A 22699-nucleotide genomic window follows, 5' to 3' on the forward strand; every position below is an offset into this window, starting at 1 on the left:
AGGATGGGGCCTGTCATTTAACACCTGAGCATGAAACCGAGCTGGTCCTCCTGCCATGACAAGGAATGATCTTAATGCTATATATGTGTTCCAAATGTTAGAATTCATTTTATAGTAAAAGTTTCTTTATGTGGTTTTATTATTCAATTGCAAGATATTTTATTTGTCTTTATATGTCAAAATACTTAGTGTATATGAAATAGAATTTATAAATATAGGGCTCAATAATGGCTTCTTTTTAATTTGTCTTCAAGGGAAGGGTGTCAAGTGACATTTATTATGCCTTGTTGTCTCCTTGCAATTCTTTTAAATTTTCTAAAAGGCACAACCCGCTATACTATTTCATTGCAAAAGAGAAAAAAAGAGACTTGATCAATGAAACATAATTTATTTTCTTTTTGGATTAGGAAAGTTCTATGAAACTGAGTTCTACATAAGAGGTGGGATTCTGATTGGCCTGAAATATTATTTCAGAAAATGCTCAGGAAAGCTCATAACTTGTCTAATTTGAAAATTTGGAACAACGGAAATTAGAAAGAAACAACAGTTTGTGGAGAGCAAACAAAGAGGCTTAGCAAAAAGAGATAAATTTGTACCAAAACTGGCATTTATCACACACACGTGAGTGACATGCAGAGGTATGTTTGCTGGGTATGAACAATGTAATGGATCCAAATGGCTTAATGTTCAAAAGATTTTCCTTTTGATAGGTCTCTATTGAATCGTTATCTCCCTCCATGGTAGGCCAATTTTTCTTTTAAATAATTTACTCATGTGAGCTCTTGTCCCCTCTTTTTGCCTTCACACCTTGATTTAATCCCTTTTTTTCTCTTAACAAAATGGCAAGAGCCTCTTACCTTTTTTTTTTTTAAACTATAGTACTATAAAAGATTATGTCTTATCCCTAAAAAGAGTTTCAATCAATCCATCTTTCCAGGTGAGTTCCCAAATGCAATCCTTACATCAAAAGTAAGAAAATTTCCCTATTTAGTTCTGGTATATATCTTCATCTATACATCAAATCAGTAAATAATTAATATATATTTATTAATTTTTAAATAATAAAATTATATATTAATTATCCGATACCAAAATGTAAAATATTCATATATACTTATTAATATCTTATTTATTGTGATGTATATATATCTATTTAAAGAATATTTGTCATGGAAATTCAAAATTGATGACAATTTTTTCTTTTTCTAAGAGCTAGGGTACACTATAACTTGCTTCCTCTTTTTCCCCTTAATTTCTTTAGTGATTTCTTTTATTTGCAGGATACTGTAATATGTAAATGAAATCATTTTATATGTTTTACTAACTTGATAACCATCGATAAAATAACTATACATTATCAACAACAGTGGAATTGGTGGTCATATATTATGTTCTCCACTTTAGTTATTTGACAAGGAAAAGGTGGTGATAAAAGCTGGCAAGCCAGCTAGTCAGCTATAAACACAAAATGTATTTTAGCTGTGGATTTTGCGGAATTCTGCAGGGCTATCCTGGATCACTGGAAGGATTTTTACCACAACCATCTCGCCTCTTCTCTTGTGCAGGAGGGACCATGCAAATCTATGAAGGTTCGTGTTCCTATCAAAGTTTTTTCCCCTTCAACTGACATTTATATTTGTATAGTCACATACATTGACAATATGCCTTTTATTTCTTTTAATCATCAAATCTATATTACTAAAAGACAAATATTAGACCAGTTGAATATTAAGTCTTTCTTTTGAAAACATTACAAAAAACACATGCATATGGTTTGACATTTTTCAATTTTAAGTACATCATTCTTTTTCTTGACGAGTTAACATATATGGTTAAGTCCTTTAGTAAAACTAATTTAAAGGTTTAAAATGGACAAACTGCAGACATATATGTATATATATATATATATATATATATATATATATATCTACTTTTCATCTTTTTTTCACCTAATATGTGAGAACACAAACAAAAACGTAGTGACAAAAATGTGTATGGGACATGACTTGACACAGGATTCACGAAATTTTCTATACTCAAAATTTCTAAATGACTTCAAATAAGTTCCTCAAAGCGGTATTGAAAAATGGAGTTCATATGTCCTCACATGTAATATATAAAAATGTGAGTCATTTAGTATTTACTTTGACACTAAAGCCATCCATTCAACCAAACCTAACCCATCTGCTAATGTCATTGTGGACTCTGCTATTTGCTCCATCTGTTATAAATCGGAACATTCACCTATTTTTCTGTCATTATCCTAGAGCTTTCTGGTTGGCTTCCACACTGAGGAGTTTTTCCAATTTTAATGACTGGTGGCTTAATATGGTTATGTTGGAGCATTCGGAAGACTAAAAATGCTGCTCTTTTTAAATAATGCTTTACCTAATTCTACGTTAGATCCTTGGATTGGCTTTAAGATTTCCAAGCTGCTGAAAAAGCTAAAGATAATGGAGATGATCGGAGTTCAAGCTTAGATCTTGGAGTTCATTTGAGTCCTACTTCTCATGGCACCTATAGGTTTAACTGTGATGCTGCATATGACCAAATGTTGCTCCCTTCTAGTGCGTGCTAGCTGCTGAAGCTTTGGCCCTTTTGGATGCTAGCTGTGGTTCTGGTTTTCAGTATTGATTTCCTAACTGTATTCTTTTGAAATTTGTAAATCCTCGACTTCTCACGAGGCCTGTCCCGGGGAGGTTGAGGCAGTGGTCTCGATTTTTTTGGACAAACTTTCTGTTTTATTTTGGGTAAAGTTAATAGGTTTTTGTAACAGGGTAGTTGATTGGGCAACTTCGCAACTTTGAGAAAACTCTGAACTTGCTTGGATCGATATCTCTCTTTGTACTCTTTTGGCTATTATTAGATCTCATTGTCAATGAGTCTTTTAATTATGAGAAAAAAAAACCTAACCCATCTACTAAACCCCACTGATGTTTGTGCCTTAAAATATGAATAAAACATGACTTAGACTTGAAAGTAACTGAGTCAAACCGTTACTTGTATTTAAATCACATTCTGCTTACTATACATTATCTAATTTGTTTGGTTTATGCTAAACCCTATTTTTATTTTTATTTTTATTTTTCAATACTCTTTTGTTTGTGTTCATTATATTTTAGTGTATGGGTTTGATAAATATAATATGTTACTCGCAGTAGACTATAGCAACAAGTTTGCAGAATTACAACTTAAATTTTATCCTCAATCTTTCTCTAAGAAAAGAAAATTCCCGTCTAGATTTTTCCAAAAAAAATGAAAGAAATATTTTCATAAAAAGAAAAAGAATTTAATAGAATAATTTCTACCTTAGAAAAGGGTAGAAAAATCTCCAGTAAAAACCATAGGACATCAATGCTACTGCTTTCCTTTTAATTGAGAGAGACAAAGAAAAGGGACCGATATCATACACATATATACGAAAGGAACACTGAAATATTAAGCAGTGAAGTTGAAGACTAATATATAACAGTGTCTCCCTCCCCCCTTTTTCTTTTCCTTTATTTTTTTTCCTTCAGCACAGAAAGCGAAGCTTCTCTTTCCATCATTATTATTTCCCACCTTCTTTTCTTTACTTTTCTCTCTCTCACTCTCGTCTTCTTCTTCTTCTTCTTCTCTATTTTTGTTTACTGCATAAACATTACATTCTCTTTTTCAAGAACACATACAGAACAAAGGTTAAGAAAAAGCAACAGAGAAAGAAAAGAAAAAATAATGGAATTTGATCTTGAAAATCCATTGACGAGCTCGAATGAACATCAATCTGATACTATCCCAGATCTCTTTGCCTCTGAATCTGATCATATGCCTTCAAGAGACTTCTTAAAATGCTTAAAAACCTGCGACTTTTATTCTTCCTTCCGTCAAGAAGCCATTTCTCTCATTTTACAGGTGAAAAGAAAAAAGAAACCCTATAAACACCATTGCACGAATTATTATATTGTCTCCACTTGTTTATTGATGCTTTTTTCTTTTTCTCCTTTCTCTCATCTTCTAATCTTGTAGCTTAAATGTGCAGGCACAGTATACTTGCAACTTTGAGCCCTTCTTTGCTTACCTTGCGATTAATTACATGGATCGATGCGTCTCCAGGCAAGAAATCCCGGTATACAACTGAAATAATATCATGTTTTTGGTACTTTTTTTTTTCCTCCTCAAACAAGGGTTTTTTTCTTCTTGAATTGTAAAATTATACATTCATATGTAAACCAATATATAAATTCTTTTGTTGATATTGGTTTTGTTTTTGTAGCAAGGAAAGCCGTGGCTTCTTCGCCTTCTTGCAATATCTTGCCTTTCATTGGCAGCAAAGATGAAGGACACACATTTCCCACTCTCTAATTTGCAGGTAAATTGCTATTACTCTTATCTATTTGACAGTAGACAAATGGTCAGGTTTGAAGAAACTTATCTGAAAGGTACAAATTAATGAAACAGAGAGAAGAAAGTTTCAACTTTGACATGCAAACCGTTAGTCGAATGGAGCTACTCATTCTTGGGGCTTTGAATTGGCGAATGAGATCCATAACACCTTTTTCTTTCTTGCATTTCTTCATTTCTTTATTTGAACTTAAAGATCCACCATTAACACAAGCTCTCAAAGATCGAGCGACAGAGATCATTTTTAAAGCTCATCACGGTGATTGATCACTACTCCTCAGAATTTAATTTCCATAAGCCACAAAGCATGTCATTTTAATTATTTTAATTTATTTATGTTTTTAAATTCCAGAAATCAAGTTACTAGAATTCAGGCCATCTGTCATTGCAGCATCAGCTCTTCTTGTAGCATCCCATGAACTATTCCCGCTGCAATACCCTTCTTTCAAATGTTCAATTTTCTCTTGTGAATGTGTAAATAAAGTAAGCAAAGGGTTGCCAAAATTTACCTGCCTTTCTGGTTATGATAATTTATTGGTGTTATTTTTGACATTGATGAAAATGGTTTCAGGACAACCTGCTAAGATGCTTAAATGCGCTGCAACAAATGGTGGAAATGGTATGGTATGAGTCAATGTTGGATACTGTTTCAAGCACAAGAACACCATTGAGTATACTGGACAGGCATTGTACCAAATCAGAAAGTGAGACCACCAGCATCACTACAGCAACTGCACTGACAGACAAGAAGGAGATCAAAAGATACAAAACAATTGGCTACCGCAGCAGCGAGTGACAATAATGATTAATGACGGTCCAGCTTAATTTAATAGATACAAACAGAGAAGATAATTACTCCGGTCCATTTCTCAAGCGCAATTATCAGTTATGACCGCCATAGCAGAACCTACACATGGATAGCTTGAAACAAGTCCCATCTTATTCGAAAAGAAAAAAGGAAGAGGTGTTTGGGATTCTGGAATGGGGTTAGAAGGCATTGGGAAGGCACCAAGAAGGACAAAACAGAGCTTTGAATGTAATGTCACCTTGTTTGTGTTTAGGCTTTTGGGTAAGGAGTTTGGTTGTGTCTGCTACCTGGTGGCAGGGACAGAATTACAGTGTTTTTTTTTTCTCAATTTTTTTTCTTTTCCCTGCTTAAACCAAAGGTGAACAGTGTATGTCCACCTTTAGGCGCACTTCATTTAATTTACTTTCCTGGTGAGTCCAATGGCATACCCTACACTCAACTCTTCTCTAGCTCATACATTCAGGAATTGCCTATTGAACGCTGGGAATCTTCATTTTTTAAAATACCAAGAAAATGGATTTCTTGACAAACTCAAACAAATGAAATGCAGTGCATGTCACAGTCAAAGGCCAGGGAAAGAAATTCGTTTAGAAAAGAATAGTAAAAAGAAAAAAGAAAAAGAAAGTCTGGCGGGAAATAAATTACAGTTGGGGCTGTTGCTACCGTATATGTGGTGCGTGCGTGAGTATGAAAGGAAGGATAAGAGAGAAGGGACAACGTAGAAGACACGTAGCTTTTCTTAAAGAAATAGGTGCCTTCATTCATCTACTTACCTTCGTTTACTAAAATGGTCTGCATAAAGAATTTAAGGGTACTTCTTTGTGAAGTGTTTCTTTCCTCTTTGAAGATTTAATAATGTTGGATTTAGACAGTAAAATCTGACTCTGAATCTTTGCCTGAAAACTTTCGCTTCCTGTGAGCAATGACTTAGAATACAACGAGAAACTTGTAAATAGAGGTCAAGATAGATTATATGCCTTCAATTTTTACCTTATCATTAAAAGATTTCAGCCACTTTAGCCGATAATGCATCATGTCCTCTAGCAAAATTTTTTAGCAATTCTTATCAAAATTCTGGTGTTGTACTTACAGAATGAAATGTGACAATTGCTACAGTGATAAAATGCAACTTCAGGAAAATCAATTGAGGTTGAGCAGAGATGCGCATCACACCACCCAAGAACATTAACACATTCCAGTTTCCAACAGTTTACATGTCTAGCCACAGCATCATCTATAAATGTTATACATCTAAAAAAAGGTCTTCAAGTAATTTGTTTGGCAGGATTTTATCTGTTGTAAAAAAAAAAAAACTACTTAAGAGTATGTAAATAAAATAATAATGGTCTCTTCTAATTTAATTAAAGTTTTAAGTTCGAATTTTATAAATACAGCTACGTTAAAACTCTTAAGATAATATTTTACTATAAATTTTACCTAAATTAGTTCAGACATACTAAACTTAAAAAGAAAATGGAACTTCAAGTGAGGAAAGAATTTACGGATGTTAAAATAGACAGGCAGTGCCCATTGGATTATGTTATATTGAAAGGATTAGTTCACTGCATGGGGCAATGGTTGCCGGTCCTGACTTGACATTACAACGTTATAAGATTCTAGTATTGAGCCCATTTCTATCTGAAAGAAGAAATGTTTCTAAAATCCTGGAAATAGTCTAAACAAGGTGAAGCCCATGGCAGGACCTGAGTCCGCAAAATCCGGGCTTAGAAGTTCAAATTGCGAGTCAGTTCAACTCAATTTACAATTATTTATTGCATAACACACTTCAAAAGAAAAGAAAAATTATAATAATACTATATAATTAACTGTAAATTTTCCATTTACACGCAGCTTAAAAAAAAAAAAGTTAACATCATTAAGTTTTATTTTTGTTTTTTAAATTTTCTTATTAAATTTTCTTTAAAATTATTATTGTGAAATATAATATGTAAAAATTAATTGCAGTGATAGTATTTATATTAATTAATTATATATATACATATATTTTTGATTATGTTTGTAACACGTTATGCTGTAATATGCGAGACATTTCTTTATTTTTTTAGTTGCATTTCTTTATTTCTTCATGTAAGTTCTTTCATTTTTGTTTTAATTAATGAAGGTTTGAATTTTCTTGTCTCTATAACGAGAGGGCCACTTTTAATGGAGAAAAATAATTATGGATTGGCATGGATTCTCTCCCTTAGTGGAGAAGATGGTGTGAATGTAAAAAATTAAATCTTCAATCCTTTATTTCTTATTTTTAATTTGTAAATTAATCTCACTTACTTAAATTTGGACTCTATTTCGCAAATATTAACAGACTTTAACGAGCCATAGTTCAAGGGACTGCTTGAACCTTTTTGAATCTCTAAATAACAAATCATTTGCCTACAGACATGCGCATGTTACGCATTATGGACAACTTCAGGGCGCGATTTGACCGTTTGTCCAAGGGAGAACTACCACAGATGGGAAAGCTTATATTCCTCGTCGTTTAACGTTCCAGTGAATTATTGCAACAGGACAATAGTTTGCTGCAACAAAAGAATTAAAAGAAAAAAAAAAACCAATAACGAGGATAATAAAAAACAAGAAAATAATGGACTACCCAGCTTAGTAAACGACCTCAAAAAGTCTCTGCAAAATTGGTCCCTCGTTCATTATTGTGTTAGGCCTGAGTATGGCGCAGGATATTGAAAATTGTCTACTAGAAAAACTCAACAATGACCTTGAATCATCTAAAGTTCCATTGGCTAAAAAATTTAAAGATCTGATCAAGTTGCTTAAAGAAAAGCTTGAATCTTGCTCTTCTTCAGATATACCGGCACTCAGGGGACAACTCTATTTTCTCAATGACATTTTTAGTGAATGCCGGGCATTATCAGGTAAAAATACTTTGCTTTCTCCTTCTGTCTAGAAGATCAAGCAGACTCTGTCAAAGATCAACACCGAGATCGAAATTATTAGAGCAGAACAGTGGGCAATCAGGTTCATCTGCTGCTGCTGCTTCAGAATTTCCCCGCTCGGGAGTTTCACTTGCACCTCAGGTTTATGGCTTCGATGATGAAATAACGTCATTGGAGAAATCACTTGTCCCGCGAGGCAGAATTGATTGTTCTTTCAAGGCAACAGGGATTGTCGGAAATGGAGGTGCTGGAAAATCCAGAATATGTCGACTATTTCTTACTCAACCAAAGGTGAAGAGATACTTCATTCCTAGGATTTGGGTTGACATGTCGAAAAGGAGCAACGAAGATAATGACCCGAAGATAGGAATCGTCAAAAGAATGTTGGACTCACTTGGTGTTGAAGAAAAGATACTGAGAACTATTTTCGATGAGCATGGTCTTGGTGGGTTAATATGCTCTTCATGTTGAGCTAATGCGAAAGAGGTATTTGATTGTGTTTGATGATGTTCAGGATGCAGGTGACTGGTATAGAAACTTGAGTGCTTCATTGCCTCGCGACGTTAAGTGGGAAGAAAGACTTGCTTATGGATTGCCAAAAGGATATGGAGGGACTGTCATTATTACTAGCAGGAATGAGGAATTGATGAAGATGATGGTTGATGAGGAGAATATACATCGCCTCTTACACCTTTCAAACAAAGACTAATGCTGGGATATATTCAGTGATGAAGTTGGCGACGAATTGAAACAGTACCCATTAAATGAAGAACTGAAAAGGGAAGTCATACAAAAGTGTGGTGGAGTTCCATTAGCAGCAAAAATGATGGGGAAAATTATGAAAGAAAAGATTCGAGAGGGATCTATGCCTACTGTTGCAATCCAAACACAGCCATCAATAGACAACAGGTCAATGGTCAATGATTAATTTAAATGTTCAGTGCTTTCCTTTCTCTTCCCCAGGGTAATTGATGATTTTACACAAGCCAGCCCGCGTTTCTCAAATATCATTTATTCTGTCCCACTTAAAACTATTGATTCACAAATCTTAAGCCATCTCTCACAGTTAAAATTAAATTTATATTTTAGTGCTATATAAAATTTATAATTTTTTATTTAAATATTAACTATCTGTACAATATTATTATGCTAGTAATAACATATATTTTATATTTTATATTTAAATATTAAATTATTATATTTGTAAGTAGACTGAATTGTAAAGCAAGTTGTTCAAGAATATGATTGCAATTCTATCCAATTTTAATTCTCATACTAATTTTATTCAAATATCAATCTTTTTTTAATGTATTTGATTAAATGTAAGATTTAAAGTTATATTTTTTCTAAGATGTTAGAATTGAAAATAGCACCGAACCAAATTTTATTAAAATAAAAAAATTAGTTGAATTCGGTATATGGTGCCATTTATGTTTGGTACGGTTTGACATTTGAAATTTTAAAAGAATTAAAATTTAGTACGATATTAATGATTTATAAATAATCAAATTGGACTGATTCGTGCTTAGCTCTAATTATAATTAATAAGCTTGACATAAGAATGAAGTCTTAATTTATTATTTCTTTGGTTTTAGGTCTTTGATTATGTTAAGTACAGATAAAAATAAAATATAAAAGATAATGGTGTATTATTATTTATTTGACAATTTTATTTTAGATATGATTTTTAATAGTGTATTATTATTTTATTAGACAATCATATTTTAGATGTAATTTTTTAAAAAGAATTTCAAATTCAAAACTCAGCTCCAAGCTGTAAAATCCCTGCCATGGTTACATGATATGATTTTAATTGTGAAAAGTTTATATTTATACTTTAACTTAACATTGATATAAATTTTGGATCAATTTCATTTTACCAGTTATGGAGGAAAATTAAGGATTGAAATTAAGCACATAGAGATCCTTTCAAAAAAAAAGAAAATAATAATAATAAAGCACATAGAGTCGAGGGCACCTTTAAGTGAAACAAAGATACTAATATCGCATCTAAAATTATTATGTTTTTGCCTGCGTCAATAATTCATCCAAAAATCATTGCCAGCGTCGCTACGGGTAGCACGCGGACATACGGACTCTTGAAGCCATATCTGATTTGTGTCCGTTGTTCCATAATTCTCCACAATCTCCAACTCTTCGGTTGAAAATGGTTGCCCCCACAAACTTTGGTATTCTCCAGTCCCCACCTCTCTCATACGGTTTTCCTCATTTTTACTGTCAGGATTTATAGAGGTTGAAGATGACTGCTCCATCGAGCTTACTAGTAGTTCTCTAGGCAATTCAGCTGAACCAATGTTCTCCTCTATGATCTGGTAAGAAGAGCTTGCGAAGGAATTAGCATTAGATGGCTTTGATGACATAGATAATGAGACATCAGCTGCGTATTTACTCATTTGCAATCCAGCAGTTGCATTGTTGTTCAGAAGTTTTCTCAAGTGGGTGTGCCAGTGATTTTTTACTTCATTGTCTGTTCTTCCTGGAAGTCTTGCTGCAATTGCAGACCATCTGACCACGAAAATAACATTAACAATCATATTTGAAAAATCTAATTACCTAAAACGTGCGAGCAGATCAATGAAAGCTTCTTTTTTCGGAAAGATCTTATTTCATATCAATTTTGCTAATTAACAAGTTTATTTAGAGGTCGTTTAAAGCTCCAAAATTGATGATCCCGCAGATATAGCCAGTCTAAACCAGGAAAGTGGATACTATATAATACAAAGGATGCCAAGCTTTATGTATAAGCGTGCAGGATTCGACCCAAAACTCAAAAGTTTATCATTTATAATTCATTCAGCTAGATTAATATGGTATTTACCTATTTCCTAGTGTCTTATGTAGATTGATTATGGTTTCCTCTTCTTCCTTAGTGAAATTCCCACGCTTTATATTTGGCCTCAGGTAATTCATCCAGCGAAGCCTGCAACTTTTCCCTGACCTTGACAAGCCTAAAAGAAAAGAAAATGTATCTTCGTATGTGATATTTATATTCAGGCTTAATTAAAAGGAAAGTCATATGCAATTCTTACCTGCAGCTTTTGGCATCGCATTCCAATTCCAAATGCCATATCTGTTAATATAAGCTATCAACTTCTCATCTTCTTCAGGACTCCATGTCCCTCTTTTCAATGGAGTTTGGTGATCAGATTCTGAAGTAGCAGTAGTCATCGGTCGTCAAATTATCTGTGAGGCTTTCTTCAACAAGTTGATGCCTGCTCAAAAAGCAATTTAATTACCAAGCTAGGTACAGGAGTCTCCCCTACGTACATATCCTGCATTAATTCCACCAGGAAAACGTGTTTCAGGGATTCAAATTTTCCAAGATAGAGAGGTAGGAAGCATGTATGTTATTATGAACTTCCTTATTATTTGAAAAAAATTATATAAGCCAAGAATAGTACTCAAACCACCACTTCACGCGCCCAATTTTACTAGACTAATTTACAGTTGCAGTCGTTTTTTCTTCTTAAGATGAGACAATTGACAGCAGGATTGAACATAAATTAAAATCCTATAGAATAAGTTCCATACGTTAATAATTAATTCAACAATCTTTTTCCAACCCATTTGAGTTTATATTAGATTATAATCATATCCATATGCATGAATAGGCTTCTAAAATATCACCATCTTTCAAGCATGGATCAATTATGTGAACAGAAAAATGCCTGATGACCCACAAGTCTATTTGAATGAATTAATATATTTATCATCAGTTGTACATAAATAAACGGCCAATTGCAGTTATTCTCGTCAAATTGTGAATGTTCAGATTAAGACCATTTTTTTTTTTTTTTATGTTAAGAAAGTGCGATGGATTATTAGGGATAACTTTATAAATAAAGTTTTACTAATTTCTTTAGTTAATTAGTTTAATTTGATTATTTATTAATTTAATTTAATTATAAATATTGTGTGTGATGCAAATTGGGATAGGTGACGTCTCCTGCATGTTACCTCAGCAAGTGGGCGGCTAAAAAAAAAAACTCAATTAATAATCATGTGCCAAAAAATTAAATAATTAGGTCATTATGGATAATTGTGCCTCATTAATATGCTGTATTACAAGAAAACATTACGATTATTAATTAATCACCTAATTATTGTCAATATAAATAATATGGATTTCTTTCTGTAAAATTTGAGCAAGATTCTCAAAACCAATAATCTTCTAAATTGAGAAGTAACTTTGGTAATGCCGATCTTTGAATAGAAAAACTTGCTAAGCTCGAGGGGAATAGGCGACCGACATTATGGAAGATTATGTGTGAAATTAGGACAAAGTGCTGATGACATTTTTGAAATCTTTGGTGGTAACATGTTAGTACGCAGACCTGAACAAGCTACACGTTTTGTTTGCAATACATGTTCCATTCCCTTCCACTTTCAATTGAAAACGATTGCAAGAAGAATCTCGTGAAGATGCTGTTTCGATGGCCCTTCACTGTAAGACGTTAAGCTTTAGCAAAACAAAAAGAAAAATATTCCGTTCTGCAAATTTCACTGGATAACCAGGCGTAAGTTTTTTTTTTTCTTTTACATTTCTTTTTAATATTCCAAAAGTGTTTTAATAAATTATATATAGTTAGATATTTTCTATTTTGTTTCATTTTTCTTTTCCTGATTTCTTGTAGTACAGAAAGATCAGTTGATTTCAAGTAGTTGCTATAACATATTATTTCTAATATGGGATAGAGGAAGGAAAGAGAGAAAAGTACGACAAAAGACTCTTAGCTAGCAACTAAGTAGCAGTACATAAACCAGCATATAATGACAAGCCATGAACTTCAGATGGACAAAGACATAATCCTAGCCATATGCCTGAATAAAAATATTTCACCCATAATATCATTGCCATATTCCTCTAATAATATACCCCATAATCCTGATCTGTCTTTTGGAAACCTTTCATTGGAGAGGACTGTTCTTTTTCCCATAATACATTTGGCCTTTCCTCAGATAATTTAGACAACAGAATATTCTCCTCTATAGCCTGACCAATATTAGACCCTATTACAGGATAATCATATAAATCATTCTCTACTGCAATCTGTGAAGTGTATGAATACACAGACCCTTCGACCCGCACTTGATATGTGGTTGCTCCATTATCCTCTGCTGTGTAACAAAGTTCCATTCGAGAAGATAGAAATTGGTCTTTTGATAATTCAGAAAAGTTAACGTTCTCTTCTATGATCTGATGATTATTATCAGTCCATAAAGAAGAATATTCAGATGAATTATTACTGGCACCACCTGGAGAAACATATGGGCAACCAGTGTATTCTTCATCAAGCCACATCGGATCCTGCATTACATCCAAGTCGTCTAGTGAAAATGATTGACCCTGTAAACATTGAAAGTCTCCATGCAGTTCAAATAAAGCAATATTTTGCTCTATGGCTTGGATATCATTATGATCTGCTTCATCGCCAGAATTGGAGTTTATTGATGAAAAACCAGCCGAATGGGATAGCTCTGATGAAAACTGAATGGTGCTAGATTCAGGTGAATTTGATGCATTTAGAGATGTGAAACATGAGAGGTCGCCATCTTCAGAATAATTATTCTCTTGGAGTTCTTCTTCAGATTTGTGTAATACATGCAGTTTAGTTTCTCGTACAACAGAACGTTTTTTTAAATGAGTATGCCAGTGATTTTTTATATCGTTATCTGTTCTTCTAGGTAATTTAGTTGCAATTGTAGACCATCTGAAACCAGAGAATTAATTAAAAATTTATGCGCATCAGATTACAATTAATTATTCTATTATTCTATTTTCTGGTTTCAAAATCAAATGTGAAATATTTTGAGCACGAGAATTCATTCTAATACATAAAGAAAACAAGAAGAAAAATATGCAAAACCAAAAATTGAAATGACTGAATTAAGCATCCAACATCAGAAATTTGTTTACACTTTTTTTTGCGTCATAGTATTAGTTATGTCCTTCGTTCCTTTTAGAAATAATAATACAAATACTCACTAAATTTTACATTTAGTTATAAAATTTTAATTTGTTTTGTTTCAGTCATTTAATTTTAATTTTATTTAATTAAATCACTTTACAAATAAAAGGTTGACACATAATCAAAACAACTAATAAAAAAATATAATTAAAAAGAAAATAATGATATGTCAATTTTTTATTGACAAGATGATTAAATTGTAACCAAAATTAAAATTAGATGACTAAAATGAAACAAATTAAAATTTTGTAATTAAAATAAAACTAAGTGTAAATTCAGTAATCATTTATATCATTATTCCTACCTTTTATTTTAACTTAGTTTATGTTAATGTTATTCAACCGAATATATAAAAACTATTTATTGTAGCTACAATTTCCCGAAAAGCATATGGATTAAGGGACAACCACTTGAGTTTTTTTTGATGTTAAGATTAATCTTATAAAACAGAATGGAAAAAATCATGAAAATTCTGCAAGCTATTCATAGCCAGAAGGCTATCCCAGCACACCCAAACTCATTTCTAAGCAACTTAATTCCATGTCAAAGTACAAAAAAGAGCATATTAAAACAAGATAGAAAGAAAAAAGAAAAATATATTTCAAGTTACTCAAACTCTTACACTGTAATGAACATATTTTGTTATGAGTATTCACAATTAAATCGATTGTTACTCTTAACATATCAAATTAAAAATGTAAAAAATTTGTCATATCAATCAAATTTTTAAAAGTATGTTGTTAGGGGAATATTATGACGAAACAAGTTCAAAAAGCTCAATAGAATAGAGGAACCAGAAACTATATATATAAGTTACATATATACATGCATGCCGGCCTTTAAATTCAACAGGTTTTATAAGCATCCAGTTAAAACTAAAGGTAAAAGAAAAGCTAAAACTAAAGGTAGTAAGCAGAATCAAGTTCCTATCAAGTTTGATAGCTCTAAATTGTATAAATTAAATAGTAATTATGTGAAAGCTAATTAATCAGGTAGCAGCTACTACAAGTTGATGGACAAACATCTGTGAATTAGAAAAACTGTTAAGTACCTATTTCCGAGCATTGCATGAAGACTGAGTATGATTTCATCTTCTTCACTGCTGAAGTTTCCTCTCTTTATACTTGGCCTTAGGTAATTCATCCACCGAAGCCTGCAACTCTTCCCTGACCTTAACAAGCCTATCAAGAAAATCAAATCATTAGCTTATCGCGTAGACTGAACAAATGTTTCTTTACATATGAAATCCATACTGTTACTAATAAAATCATTAGTTTCTCACCTGCATCTTTCGGCATCTCATTCCAATTCTATATTCCATATCCGTTAATATAAGCTATCAACCTTTGATCTTCTTCAGCACTCCAAGTGCCTTTGTTCATAGGCTTTTTATCAAAGTCCAGGGTCATCATCTTGATCTCTGTCAGATGGTGCAAAGGTATATCAAGTTATATATAATTCAGCCCTAACTGCTTAAAGACCAGTTTATATGCATCTCTCTCTCTCAATCTCCCTCTTTCTGTTAATAAAATATGTTTCCTATCTTCAAACACGTGTGTGAAAGCTCCAAAATTTTCAATAAATAAGTTATTCTAGAGGGCCAATATTTACCAGGAATACTAAATTCAGAATCAAACAAACAAATCAACATAGCTATATATGTCTAGAGGGAACCTCCTGGAACGTTCAGTATTATACTTGAAAGGCCAAAAATAATTGCTTTTATATGCTCTGCGGGGACACTACTGAACTTCTTTTCTGGGTCATTCTTAATAATTGTTCTAGATGTTGACGATAAAGAAAGAGCAGAATTAGTGAAGAATAGTCGTCAAGCCACGACAAAGAGCCATTTTGTTACAACAGGTTTTGATTCTTGATGCAATTCTTTTGTTTCTATATGCATAGTTTTTTTTTTTCTTTTCTTTTCGCAATGCCTTGGTACGCGTTTATGTAATTAGTTTATGGATCAATGAATTTTCTCTTGTGGAGGTCTGTAATCAAACTCTACTTGTCTCACACACATGATAACTTGATTCGCACTTTTTACTTGCATGATCAAGTAGGAGGATTGAAAAACATGCCCAAATTAGATCGAAAATCTTTATTCACACTCCTTCATTCTTTTTAATAGATATGATTCACTGCACATGTGCCTAAGATCCATGTCTTATTCTTACAAGAGTACTTTATTTTTTTTTTCTTTGATTCACACAGTTCAGCCATTGGACTAATTACTTCCATGTTTATATCAATCGTGCACATTGGATTTTAAGTCACTCGTAAACCTTTACATTTTCCATCTCAAACTCTTCTTTTATATGCTCTAATGCATTCTATTTAGATAGTTTAATTCTAAATAGAAACACAATCTCACTGTTTTTATGTAATACAAATAAGAGAGTTTTTAATTGAGAAATTTCTAATAAGTTACAATCTTATATATTTATGATTACCATACAGAATCATGTTTTATTTTCATTCTTTTTCTTAAAAAGATTAAAAAAAAAAAGAAAAAGAAAAAGAAATTGCGGGTATAGCTACATTGAAAATAGAATATATTAAGTTGAAAATAGCTGTCACAAAAAAATGGAAAAGACGACCAACAACATATATAAAGTTTGAACTGAAAATGTCTTAGAATAGTCAATGAGCATTAACTGCTCTACCCATTAAATCTAGTGCAGAAAACACATTTCAGACTAGCTACTAGGATGAGAATTTTTTAATGATATATAGTGGAGTGGAAATTGTTTTAACCAATAATTAGGAAACTAACCCACAAGTTTAGTTGAAATTAACAATATGAATACAAATGTTTTAAAAAATGAATTTAGGGGTTAGAGTATAGTTTTACTGTGAGTAATAAATTACCAAGAAATTATAAGTTTTTAGTCTTGAGCTCATTAAACGTGAAATGAATAATTAAGAAACTGTCCGTTACGCAATTTCATTGCATAAAGAGGCATAAGTAATTCTTTCTATATAATATTTCAAAAGCTTTTGAAAAAAAGACTCAGGCTATGAAAATCTCAATGTTTGTTTTCTATATTACAGAATAGACCCACAGGGACGCAACTAATACTGTCCTAAGAACAAAATGGTTCAAAAATAAGAATACATTTTGGGTAGTACAAGAAAAGGATCAAAAGACAACAAGAATATTAGCACGAGTCTTAATTGTGAGAAAAAGATGGGTTATGTTTGGAAATATCATAGTTAACAAAATGGGAAGCTTATCAACAAAATTAAGAAAGTCTTACAATCGGTTTTTATTAATTAATTAAACTTAGTTTTGTATCTATGAAATTCAGAGCAAGCCATTAGTTTATTTTATAATAGCACTGTTTTGTTTTACTCTAGATATTCAAAGCAAGCGGTTGAGTAAATTAAGTAAGAAAATATATAAAATGAAACTAATATATAAGTAGCTCTGTTTTATTTAATTTCAGCTTTTTCTTATTTCATGTAGTACAAAAGATCAGTTATTTTCATGTGGCTGCAAAACTATTATTTCTAATATGGGAGACGAAGGAAAGGGGAAAAGTACAACTAAAGACCCCAAGGTGCCTATTCAGCTAGCAATACATTTTCCCAACTATTAGCACACAAAGCCAACATAATGACACGCCATGAACTTCTGATGGAAAAATACATATGTATATAATCCTAACTATATATTCTTGAATGAAAAGATTTCACCCATAATATCATTGCCATAGTCCTCATAAGAACTCCATAATCCTGATTTGTCACTTGGAAACTTTACATTGGAAATAATTGCTCCTCCTACAAATTTGGCCTTTCTTCAGATAATTTAGACAAGAAGATATTTTCCCCTATGACCTGGTCGCTATCAGACCATATTGAAGGATAATCAAATAAATCATTGTCAGCTACAATCTGTGAAGTGTATGAATAAACAGACCCTTCAAGCCACATTTGGTATGCGGTTGCTTCATTATCCTCCGTTGTGTAACATACTTCCATTTCAGAAGATAGGAATGGATCTTCTGATAATTCTGATAAATCCATGTTCTCTTCTATGGTCTGATGGTTATTATCAAACCACAAAGAAGAATATTCAGATGAATTATTGCTGGCACTTGGAGAAACATATGGACACCCAAAGCATTCTTCATTTAGCCACATCTGATCCTGCATTACATCCAAGTCTTCTAGTGAAAATGATTGCCCTTGTATACATTGAAAGTCTTCATTCAGTTCATATAAAGCAATATTTTTCCCTAAGGTATGGTTATTACGGTCTGCTTCATCATCAAAATTAGAGTTTATTGATGAGAAACCCGAAGGGGACAGCTTTGACGAAACTTGGCTGATGTTAGAATCAGATGAACTTGATGCATTTGGAGATTTGAAAAATAAAAGATCGCAATCTTCAGGATAAATCTTCTGCTGGAATTCTTCTTCAGCTTTCTGCAGTACTTGTAGTTTAGTTTCTCGCGCAACAGACCGTTTCTTTAAATGAGTATGCCAATGATTTTTTATATCATTATCTGTTCTTCCAGGAAATTTAGCTGCAATTGCAGACCATCTGAAATAAGAAAATCAAAGAAACATCATCATCAATCATGTTTATGAGATGTACAATTAACTATATATTCTATCTTCCTTTTTTCTGCTTTCGACCTGAAAATGTTACAATTGCAAGTTACATTCTTACGATATCATGAACATACAGCTTTTATTAGGAGTTGGATTTTCATAATTAAATCAACTGTTAATTCTAACTCTTTAAAATTTGTTATATTTTAATATTTTCACCAGAAAATGCAAGGCAGTATTTAGTTATCAGCATCCAAACCCGCATCATGGTTGCTTTTTTTGTCTTACTTTTTCTTTTGAAAAAACAAAGAAGCAGTTTAGTAAGAATTAGGGCATTGTTTGTTTCAAACAAAAGGATTCATAAACCACTTATAGATTACTTGAAAATCATAGCTGAACTGAGCAACAATCTTTCGTTAATCATATTTACAAATTCCAAAACTTGCAAAAACAAGCTAAAACTAATGGTAGAAAGCACTATCAAGTCCATATCAAGTATGGTAGCTCTAAATTGTATGTATTAAATACTAATGAAGTGAGGCTAATTAATCAGGTAGCTATTACTACAACTTTATCTCGTTCATGATTCATGAAAAAACATCCATAAATTAGAGCAAATGTTAAGTACCTATTTCCTAGCATTGCATGAAGACTGAGTATGATTTCATCTTCTTCACTGCTGAAGTTTCCTCTCTTTATATCTGGCCTCAGGTAATTCACCCACCGAAGCCTGCAACTCTTCCCTGACCTTAACAAGCCTATCAAGAAAATAAAATCATTAGCTTACCGCATAGACTGAATAAAATTTTCTTTACATATGAAATCCATATTGTTACTAATACAATCATTAGTTTCTCACCTGCAGCTTTTGGCATCTCATTCCAATTCCATATTCCATATCTGTTAATATAAGCTATCAACCTCTGATCTTCTTCATCACTCCAAGTGCCTTTGTTCAGTGGCTTTCGCTCAAAGTCCAGAGTCATCATCTTGAATTCTGTCGGATGATGAGAAGTTATATCAAGTTATAGTTCAGGCACAGCTGCTTAAAGACAGTGCTGTTTATATACATATCAGTATATGTCTCCTTCTCTCTCTCTGTGAATAAAATATGTTTCGTATCTACAAACACGTGTGTGAAAGCTCTACATTTTTCAATAGATATGAAAGTTATTTTGGAGGGTCAATATTTACCAGGAACTATTAAGTTCAGAATCAAACAAACAAAATCCAAGGTAGCTATATACATATAAAGGGACCCTCCTGGAACATTCATAATTGTACTTCAAATGCTTTTACACTGTGGGGACAACATTGGACTTCTTTCTCAGGTCATTCTTTATTATTATTTTTAGGTTCGTTTATCTCTGTGCTATGTTGACGATAAAGAATTAGCAGAATTAGGATAGAATAGTCGTTGAGCCACGACAAGGGTCATTTCGTAACAGTCGAATGATTCTGAATTCAACCTTTTTTATATCCTTTATTTTTTTTTTCCAATTCTTGAGCCTTACTTGTTACGCGTTTTTATAAGTTTACGAATTCATAAATTCGTCCTCAATGGGTCGGAGAAATCTAATTAAGACTCAGACGTGTGTATTTGTCTCTATCCATATGTCGTGTTATTCTCACAGGATTTCTTTTTTTCCTTTGATTCGCGCATGCAGTTTTGTTATATCAACCATTAGACTAATTACTTCTATGTTTATATAAATCATGCATGTTGGCTTTTAATTGACTCACCTTAGATTTGTTTCAAAATTGAATTTCCTTTGTCATTATTGCATAGTATAGATTGTTGTAGGGTTATGCAGGTGATCACCCACATCATACAAGTATAGAAGAATTTATAATGAGAAAGCATATACCTGTTAAGTTACCTTAAATTTTGCTAATTATGATTAGGGGCCAAATTTATTTTTTAGTATCAGGCTGTTCATACTTCTCTCTTATCTAAAGGGGCAAAAAACAGAAAAAAATCACTTTTATTTATCCAATTCAAGAACTCTCTTTCACCGGTTACAATCTCATAAATAATTTCAGGTTATTTATATACAGAATCATAATCTTCAGTCTTAGGAGTCCTCGAACATGATTTAGTGCCTTAATTCCTTGCAGGATATATGTTGCTTTTTTGTTTTAAATTTTTCCGTGAAAAGAAATTTGTGGGTATAGTGAAGAGTGAGACCTTCTTGCTTGGATCAGTAGTAAATATAAAAATAAATTCTAAAGCAGTAAATGGATAGACATGATAATACATTATAGTTAATGATAAAAAAAATAATGCTCAAAATGGGGTTAGTGTCACGATCCGTTTTGTGGGCCCGTGACCGGCACCTAGGAAATGATAGGTGCTAGTCATTGGCCCACAGAATGGATCGTGAAAGTTAAACTGTATTACGATCAAAATGAGTGTAAAATTCTAAAAATTAAATTTATAAAATTATATAGTAAGGAAGAGTGTTAAAAGAATGCGTCACCTTTCTCTCGCTCTAAATTTCTCTAAAGCTTTCTATATTCATTTAATAATTAAAAAGAAAGAAAGAGGATAGAGTACATACTTAGAATAGGACTCCGAAAGCTAATAATCATCTCAGTCCCTGACTATGACTTATTTGGTGTTTCACAGGGTCAATTAGTCCCTGATCCTAAAACCTTTCCATCAGGAATCAAAGCTCTTGCTGATTATATACATGGGAAAGGCCTCAAGCTTGGTATCTATTCTGATGCTGGGTAGGATAATTTTCTAGCATTTGTTCAGAAGCTGGAGACAGATCATTCATTATGGTCACTGCTGTTTCGATATCCATTCACTCTATGGACTCACCAAACTTCATTTCTATAGGATTTTTACATGTCAAGTTCGACCAGGGTCACTTCACCACGAAGAAGATGATGCTGATCTGTTTGCTTCTTGGGTTAGTTCTTTATTATCCTATCCTGAATGTTGGTTGAAGGCCTACTGAATGATTCATTACATAGGTGCATTTGCATGTGGATGGAGATGAACAAGTTTGTATTCATATTTGTATTTTACATTGCCTCTTTGAAGCAATGCGTTAATTTATTAATTAAAAAGCAAAAACTACAAGAATGAAGAGAGTATTGGGTCATAGCTGAGAGTCTTGACTCTCGAGTCATCACTTAATTCATGATTAAAACTTAATGGTTATTTTTTTTGGAGATCTCAAAATGGCATTCTATATATTGTTAAACACATCAAGTATAACATGAAGGCGGCTAAAAATAAATATGGCAAGTTGGGTACTGACTGTGCCATTAAAAATTAGAAAAAGTACCAGCAAATGTATAAAGTTTGAACTGGAAATGTCTTAGAATAGTCAATCACCATCAGCTGCCCTACCCATTAACACTACGTAGAGAACAAGTAGAACTGTGATGCATTTTGTAAAGAAGCTAAAAGAAGGCTTTGCCTTTATAAACTGTTCCACTTCAAAATTTGTTGGTTTGTGATTATTTTTAAATGAAAAGTATTATTGATCAATCATCTTTCATGATTTCGTTTTCCAGTCACTTGTTAGTAATGAATCACATGTTAAAAACTTATAAGATAAACATAATATTAAGTTTTGACCAGCGCGATTGAAAGTGACCAAGATGTGTATTGGTCAAGGTTTTACCTGGATTGAATTTAATAATTCTTTTTTTTTTTTTAAAAGAACAGTTATATAGCACATTGATTTTAACTTTGATATTCTGTAAAATAATTCCATGGCCCATTAGAATATAGGTAGATTATGGATGTTAGCTCAACATTAATGGCCACTTTAATTAGTCTATATCTTAAATCTAGTATGGATTTATCATTATATTTATAAGCTTTTTTTTTTTCATTTCTTTTATAGACAATCTAAATCCTCCACCATATAAATTAACTCACAAAAAAGTGTATATATATATATATATATATATATATATATATATATATTAACATTACTTAATCAAAACAATGGTTATGCTGTGATTATATTTGAACTTCTCTTTCGGCATCTAGAGAGCTGAATTTACTTATATTCTGTAGGTAGAAT

At 32.4% G+C, this 22699-nt stretch overlaps 4 protein-coding genes and 1 pseudogene across 6 annotated transcripts; 2 read left to right on the forward strand and 3 right to left on the reverse strand.

Annotated features, from left to right (window-relative positions):
- The first annotated feature begins 2944 nt into the window (after positions 1 to 2944).
- Positions 2945 to 5620, forward strand: LOC8275383 (putative cyclin-D6-1). 2 transcript variants are annotated; one of them, XM_025158348.2, is made up of 6 exons: positions 2945 to 3891; positions 4019 to 4105; positions 4253 to 4348; positions 4438 to 4639; positions 4772 to 4863; positions 4952 to 5620. In XM_025158348.2, exons 1-6 carry the CDS (start codon positions 3715 to 3717, stop codon positions 5174 to 5176), a joined length of 879 nt encoding a protein of 292 aa, XP_025014116.2. In that variant the 5' UTR covers positions 2945 to 3714; the 3' UTR covers positions 5177 to 5620. The 2 variants fall into 2 exon arrangements, with proteins under 2 accessions (XP_025014116.2, XP_002524706.2); XM_002524660.4 differs by having other exon boundaries at positions 2948 to 3891; positions 4733 to 4863.
- A 1399-nt stretch (positions 5621 to 7019) lies between these two features.
- LOC8275384 lies at positions 7020 to 9153 on the forward strand (annotated as a pseudogene).
- A 693-nt stretch (positions 9154 to 9846) lies between these two features.
- On the reverse strand, positions 9847 to 11445 carry LOC8275387 (transcription factor MYB14). Of its 2 annotated transcripts, XM_048373669.1 has the most exons (4): positions 11148 to 11445; positions 10937 to 11066; positions 10508 to 10623; positions 10259 to 10427 (listed from the first exon to the last, which is right to left on the reverse strand). In XM_048373669.1, the coding sequence occupies exons 1-4, from the start codon at positions 11284 to 11286 to the stop codon at positions 10399 to 10401; spliced, it is 414 nt and encodes a 137-aa protein (XP_048229626.1). In that variant the 5' UTR covers positions 11287 to 11445; the 3' UTR covers positions 10259 to 10398. The 2 variants fall into 2 exon arrangements, with proteins under 2 accessions (XP_002524710.3, XP_048229626.1); XM_002524664.4 differs by having other exon boundaries at positions 9847 to 10623.
- Positions 11446 to 12640: 1195 nt separating this feature from the next.
- On the reverse strand, positions 12641 to 15707 carry LOC112535687 (transcription factor MYB4). Its single transcript, XM_025158350.2, has 3 exons — positions 15370 to 15707; positions 15139 to 15268; positions 12641 to 13829 (listed from the first exon to the last, which is right to left on the reverse strand). The coding sequence occupies exons 1-3, from the start codon at positions 15383 to 15385 to the stop codon at positions 12983 to 12985; spliced, it is 993 nt and encodes a 330-aa protein (XP_025014118.2). The 5' UTR covers positions 15386 to 15707; the 3' UTR covers positions 12641 to 12982.
- A 1783-nt stretch (positions 15708 to 17490) lies between these two features.
- LOC112535685 (transcription factor MYB30-like) lies at positions 17491 to 19812 on the reverse strand. The gene is made up of 3 exons (XM_025158349.2): positions 19510 to 19812; positions 19279 to 19408; positions 17491 to 18639 (listed from the first exon to the last, which is right to left on the reverse strand). Exons 1-3 carry the CDS (start codon positions 19637 to 19639, stop codon positions 17874 to 17876), a joined length of 1026 nt encoding a protein of 341 aa, XP_025014117.2. The 5' UTR covers positions 19640 to 19812; the 3' UTR covers positions 17491 to 17873.
- Positions 19813 to 22699: the final 2887 nt, after the last annotated feature.

The sequence above is a fragment of the Ricinus communis genome, chromosome 5, assembly GCF_019578655.1.
Source record: "Ricinus communis isolate WT05 ecotype wild-type chromosome 5, ASM1957865v1, whole genome shotgun sequence".
NCBI classification, from domain to species: Eukaryota; Viridiplantae; Streptophyta; class Magnoliopsida; order Malpighiales; family Euphorbiaceae; genus Ricinus; species Ricinus communis.

What these genes read in the sequence shown, in the direction of transcription:
- LOC8275383 (XM_002524660.4), top strand. Translation starts at nt 3,715, where the DNA reads ATGGAATTTGATCTTGAAAATCCATTGACGAGCTCGAATGAACATCAA. An exon ending in CCATTTCTCTCATTTTACAG is followed by an intron (nt 3,892 to 4,018) that starts GTGAAAAGAAAA and finishes TTAAATGTGCAG; the next exon opens with GCACAGTATACTTGCAACTT. An exon ending in TCTCCAGGCAAGAAATCCCG is followed by an intron (nt 4,106 to 4,252) that starts GTATACAACTGA and finishes TTGTTTTTGTAG; the next exon opens with CAAGGAAAGCCGTGGCTTCT.
- LOC8275387 (XM_002524664.4), bottom strand. Translation starts at nt 11,286, where the DNA reads ATGACTACTGCTACTTCAGAATCTGATCACCAAACTCCATTGAAAAGA. An exon ending in TGCGATGCCAAAAGCTGCAG is followed by an intron (nt 11,067 to 11,147) that starts GTAAGAATTGCA and finishes CTTTTCTTTTAG; the next exon opens with GCTTGTCAAGGTCAGGGAAA. An exon ending in CATAAGACACTAGGAAATAG is followed by an intron (nt 10,624 to 10,936) that starts GTAAATACCATA and finishes TTTCGTGGTCAG; the next exon opens with ATGGTCTGCAATTGCAGCAA.
- LOC112535687 (XM_025158350.2), bottom strand. An exon ending in CATGCAATGCTCGGAAATAG is followed by an intron (nt 13,830 to 15,138) that starts GTACTTAACAGT and finishes CTCTGGTTTCAG; the next exon opens with ATGGTCTACAATTGCAACTA.
- LOC112535685 (XM_025158349.2), bottom strand. Translation starts at nt 19,639, where the DNA reads ATGATGACTCTGGACTTTGAGCGAAAGCCACTGAACAAAGGCACTTGG. An exon ending in TGAGATGCCAAAAGCTGCAG is followed by an intron (nt 19,409 to 19,509) that starts GTGAGAAACTAA and finishes TTTTCTTGATAG; the next exon opens with GCTTGTTAAGGTCAGGGAAG. An exon ending in CATGCAATGCTAGGAAATAG is followed by an intron (nt 18,640 to 19,278) that starts GTACTTAACATT and finishes TTCTTATTTCAG; the next exon opens with ATGGTCTGCAATTGCAGCTA.